This window comes from Myotis brandtii, unplaced genomic scaffold (genome assembly GCF_000412655.1).
Source record: "Myotis brandtii unplaced genomic scaffold, ASM41265v1 scaffold57, whole genome shotgun sequence".
Lineage (NCBI taxonomy): Eukaryota > Metazoa > Chordata > Mammalia > Chiroptera > Vespertilionidae > Myotis > Myotis brandtii.
In genome coordinates this window covers 105,367-111,069 of record NW_005370133.1, presented here as the reverse complement: position 1 = coordinate 111,069, position 5,703 = coordinate 105,367, and the positions used below count along the sequence as shown (strand labels likewise).

At 42.1% G+C, this 5,703-nt stretch overlaps 1 protein-coding gene across 1 annotated transcript in view; it reads right to left on the bottom strand.

Moving 5' to 3' along the window:
• Positions 1 to 5,543, bottom strand: part of ZYG11A (zyg-11 family member A, cell cycle regulator) — a 33,061-nt gene extending 27,518 nt beyond the window's left edge. Inside the window, 2 exon segments of the mRNA XM_005878675.1 lie at positions 3,253 to 3,418; positions 5,451 to 5,543. Coding sequence (XP_005878737.1) covers positions 3,253 to 3,418; positions 5,451 to 5,543 — 259 coding nt within the window.
• Between the last annotated feature and the right edge of the window lie 160 nt (positions 5,544 to 5,703).

The following is a 5,703-nucleotide window of genomic DNA, read 5'->3' as shown; positions in this document are numbered from 1 at the left end:
GAGAGAGAGAAACATCGATTTATACATTCATTGGCTGATGCTTGTATGTACCCTGACCAGGGATTGAACCCGTTACCTTGCATATCAGGATAAGCTACCTGGTCAGGGCTTATCTTTGGGTAAAGTTTGAAGACTAAATATCACTTTGTCAGGGGTAAGGTGAAAGCTGGAAAAACATGTCAGAGAAGACATGGAGGCATAGAACAGCAGATGATTTGGAATGACCGGAAAGTAAATCAGCACGACTGGAACATAGTGTCCAAGGGATGGCATAGCTGGAATTGAGAGTCAAGAGAAGGTGAAAGGTAGAGGGGGCCTATACTCAAATCTAGAGTACGCAGATTTTAGGAACAACTCAAACATTTTAAGTAGAAAAATGGTTATAATTCTATTTTTAGAAAGACCAATTATGTGACAGTGTAAAGGAATTAGGATGGTGTTTGATGAGAGTGAGATGAACAAGAGATTATTGATAATTTTAATCATGAGAGATGAAAAATTAAACTAGACAGAACATGGTGCCTGAATGGACTGGGAGAAAGGACTGAGGAAAAAGGTAGGTAAACTGGTGCTGGAAGCTACCCATTGTCTCCAGTGGTCGGCAAACTCATTAGTCAACAGAGCCAAATATCAACAGTACTTCTTCAAAATAGACTCGGGTGGGGAGCTGATATAGGGTTAAGCCTCGGACTGACCTGTGGGCAAAGTCACAAACAAGTCCCAGCTTAGAGGGCACAGTCCTCTTAAGCATAATTAGGCTTGACCTTATGACGCTCCCTAGATCTTACTGGGAAGCTAATGGGCTGAGGGAAGTGCAACAAGAACAAAAACAAGTGAAACTCACAAGAACTGTGTAACTATGGAAACCACTACCTTGTTTACCTCTCACTATAAAATAAAGGCTCAGCTTGCCTTGGGATCTTTTTCTGTGGCCTCAGCCAGGCACAGGGAAGATCCACAGAGACTAAGGAAAGCTAGAGAGTTCTGAACGCTGTCTGTGTAAAACACTTCGCCGACTCCGTCCTCACCTTTGGGAACCCCTGGACCCCCTGGGGCTGGACCCCGGCAGACTCGCCCAGGCCAAAAACCGACTTCTGCGCATGGGCCACGAAGTTTCAATTGCACTGTACGTGCGCCCACACGTGGTATTTTGTGAAAGAGCCACACTCAAGGGGCCAAAGAGCAGCAAGTGACTCTCGAGCCGCAGTTTGCCGACCACTGGCTACACTATCACGCAAGTGCAGCAGGGAACACAGAAGGCTGATGACCTTGGGTTTTAGCAAGGGCTAAAAGCTATACATCGATTGTTCTGTCAAGACAATGGTGGCTCAAGGCAATCCCCTAACCTGATAAACTTTTACTGTTTACCAAACCTTACCTTCTATATGCGTGTTTGCTTTCAATAGGGCAAATGTGTATTCTAGTAAATAAAAAAGCTATGGGTCCGGAGATTCAGGGAACCTCTCTGCTAGAGAGTAAGGTCTCCGCCTGGCTCCCCCCATGCCTTCTAAATTTATATTTCTTGTCTAGTGTATCCATTTATGTGCAAACCCTTCTCCAGATCCTGAATCCTCACTGCAAAAGGTTTGCAAAAGGTTGTGGCAAGCGGGTGCCCAGGTACCCAGTTTGAGTTGGGCTATGCTACCAAGATAGGAGGAAGGAAGCCTCTACACTTTAGGCTTTGAGGAGCAACTTAGTACTTTTATTCAAACATTTATTCAACAAATAGAGTGCTCACTGTAGCAAAGCCCTATGCTAGATGCAAAGAATGGTGAATAAGACAGACTTGGCTCCAGGAGGAAGTAACCACTGATGTGGTGAAAACAGCAAGACACCTAGAATGAGAAGTGGTGCCTGAAGGTGTGACTGAACTGCTGCAATCTCATGATATAACTTTAATGGATGACCAGCTGCTTCTTATGGATGAGCAAAGAAAGTGGTTTTCTCGAGATGGAATCTACTTCTGATGAAGAAGCTATGAAGAATATCGAAATAAAAACAAAGGACTTAGAATATTATGTAAACTTAGTTGATAAGCAGTGGCAGGATTGACTCCAATTTTGAAAGAAGTTCTATTTTGGGTAAAATACTACCAAATAAAATCACATGCTATACAGAAATTGTTCTTGAAAGGAAGAGTCAATCAATGCAACAAATGTCACTATTGCTTTACTTTAAGAAACTGCCACAGTGACCCAAACCTTAGCAAACACCAACCTGATCAGTCAGCAACCATCAACATGGAGGCAAGACCCTCCACAAGCAAAGATGACAGCATTTTTTAGCAATAAAGTATTTTTAATTAAGGTGTATAATTGTTTTTCTTTAGATATAATACTATTGCACACTTAATATACTACGTTATAGTGTAAACATAACTTTAGTATGCACTGGGAAACCAAAATATTGGTGTGACTCACTTTACTGAGATATCCACTTCATGGTGATGGTCTGGAACAGAACCTGCAATATCTCCAAGGTATGCATGTATTATGCAGCCATAAAAATGAACGAAGTAATGACCGATGCTACAACATTGATGAACCTTGACAATATTAAGCTGAGTGAAAGAAGCCAGATGCAAAAAGCCACCTACTGCATGATTCCATTTATCTCAAATGTACAGAATATGCAAATCCATGGAGGTAGAAAGTAGATTAGTGGTGGTTTAGGGTTGGGGGGAATGGGTTTAAAAGGTTTTTGAAGTAATGACATGGTTCTAAAATTGTAATGATGGCTGCACAAATCTGTGAATACACTAAAGAAAATCACTGAATTGTAAACTTTAAATGGGTGAATTATATGGTACATGAATTACATCTAAATAATTCACTACAATTTTTTTTCATTAAGGAAAAATCGTAACATGGCAAATTAAACATAGCCCTTTGAACACCTCACTCTAATGGGAGGCAAAGGGAAATTATTTAAAGACTCATGCTCACAATCAAAAGACAAGACTACAGCAACTGCATGTCAGCAGCTACAGAGCAGAGAGCTCAGTGGTAACTTGACTGAGTTGTCTGCTCTCTTCACTCAGCTAAGCCAATAGTAGGGGGCAAGCCTAGAAAAGCAAGACAATTTCCACCAAGGGATCCCAGAGATACTCAGACTCAGCCTCCACACAAATAAAATGGGAATAATTTCTCTATTTCCCACCAGATTATGGTGGAACAAAAGAGGAATTGCATGTGAAAGTGCTTTCCAACTTGTAGAGTGTTATAATACATGACCAAGGGACCTTATCATTACCTTGCCAAGTCATCACCCCAAGGAATCGATCAGCTAATTCCTGAGGGAAAAGCCAATGCTCAGGAAGGCATAGTGTTCCATCAGATCTTTCAGAACACAATTTCTCCAGGTTAGTAATCAGGACATTCAGGCAGATGTCGACCAAAGAGTAGGGAGATGCCTCCTCCTAGCAAACAAACCCCCAAACAAATTTTGTTAGAATACACATACAAAAACTCAACATAAAAGTGGTCTGCCATACATCAAACTACTTGATGAGTATATCTAAAAGTACACTCTCCTTACTCTAATAATAATTTATAAGTAATGAAACTATCTTTTTCCAACTGTTAGCTGAATAGAAGATGTCATCTGTTGTAGCTTCTGTTATATCTTGAAAAATAAGTTACCTCACTCTGGCCAGTTGCTTCGTTGGTTAGAGCATTGTCCCAATATCCCAAGGTTGTGGGTTCAATCCCCATCAGGGCACATATACAAGAATTAACCAATGAAGGCATAAATAAGTGAAATAACAAATTTATGTTTCTTTCTCTCTCTCACCTTTCCCCTCTCTCTCTAAAGTCAATTTAAAAAAAAAAAAAAACTCAGCAAACTGAGAATAGAAGAAAACTTCTTTGACAAAGAGCATCTATGGAAAAACCTACAGTAAGTATCATGCTTAAAGGTGAAAAGATCTAGAACAATACAAAGATGTCTACCCTCACCACTTCTCTAACACTCTACAAAAGGACCTAGAAAATGGATATAAAAAAGGATATAAAAAGCACAGACCGAAAGGGAATAAGTAAAGCTATCTTTACTTATGGATGACACAATTTTAAGAAAATCTTAAGAAATCTTACAAAAACACAACTAGAAAAAGTGACTTTAGCAAGGTTGTAGGATATAAGATCAATATAAAAAGTTTGTAAAACTTTTTAAGGTTTGTTTTATTGATATTAGAGAGAAAGGAAGGGAGAGAGATAGAAACATTGATGAGAGAGAAACATCAGCTGCCTCCTGCAGGCCCCCTACTGAGGATCCCACCACCTCAGGGCACAACCTGGGCATGTGCCCTGACAGGAAATTGAACCTGTGTTACATGGGATGATGCTCAACCAACTGAGCCATACCGGCCAGGGCTAAAGTTTTATAAACTTTAAAAAAAATATATTTACAGTAGTATCAAAAGCAGAGGTAGAATTAATAAAATATGTAATGAAAAGACCTTTACACCAAAACTACAAAACACAAATAAAATTAAAGGTGTCATAAATGGAGAAATATATATATCACAGGTGAAAATGTATTCATGCATTGTGTAAATTTAAAAATTAGTTAAATAGAAAATGTGCGTGTGACACTGTGCCAGTACTTACTTAAAAACCCAGTTTCTCAGCTACAAAACAAACTTACAAATTATGTACCAGCGTTTAAAAGTAAGTCCAAAAGAGTACTACAGGAGTACAGGAGCTTTGCAGGGCACAAAAGCCCTCCAACAAGGCGCTAGTAGGTACTAGTAAAGTACAACATCAATCAAAATGTTTTCTTCAGGCTCTAGCTGGTTTGGCTTAGTGGGTAACACACCAGCCTGCAGACTGAAAGGTCCTGGATTCTTTTCTGGTCAAGGGCACATGCCTGGGTTGCCAGCCCGATCCCCAGTAGGGGCGTGCAGGAGGCAGCCGATCAATGGTTCTCTCTCATCGTTGATGTTTCTATCTTCCTTTCCCTTCCTCTCTGAAATCAATAAAAATATATTTTAAAAAATATATTTCCTTTTTTCTGTACCAATTTTGGGTTGCGCCTACGCTGGACTTTGAGTTCTCAGAGGGTGGTCCCTGGGCTGTCTGTTGTGGAATGCGGAGTCTGATAGAACCTGATATCAAGTTCAAGTTCAAAGGCGAATCAACTTTCCGGATTCTCAGCTCCCCCACCGACCAGTAACATGGATACTACAATGCTTACCGCCCCCACCTCCCCAAAGAAAGCACAATCGGATTTACTTTAGAAATGCGATAGGACTGAACGCACCAGCAGGCGCCCAATAATCTGGGTTTGCAGTCTGCTCAGAGTTGAGTGTAAAAGGCACTCCATCCAGGTTTATAAAACACGTGGAAGTGAAGGAATTCCAGTCTTTGGGTTTCCAGTTCCCCAGCCGGGCTCAGGAGGGTCAAGGACTCGGGGAGTAGGGACCGCGGGGTCACAGCCTCCGGGGGTACGGCTTCCAGGGCGCACGCGGGGAAGCCGTCGAGGTTTGGGGCATTTGGGTTCACGGCAACAATAAACACCCGGCCCAGCGCTGCGCCCAGCATCACGTCTGGCCTTCACCACCCGGTCAAACAGCCGCCACCGCAAAGATGAGTCCGAGGCCAGAGGAGGGGACCCGCCAAGGTCAGGCGGGGGCGGGGCTGGCTCTCCCGGCAACTCCTCAGCTGCGCAAGGTCGCCGCGCTCCGCCGGAAGCCCAGACGCG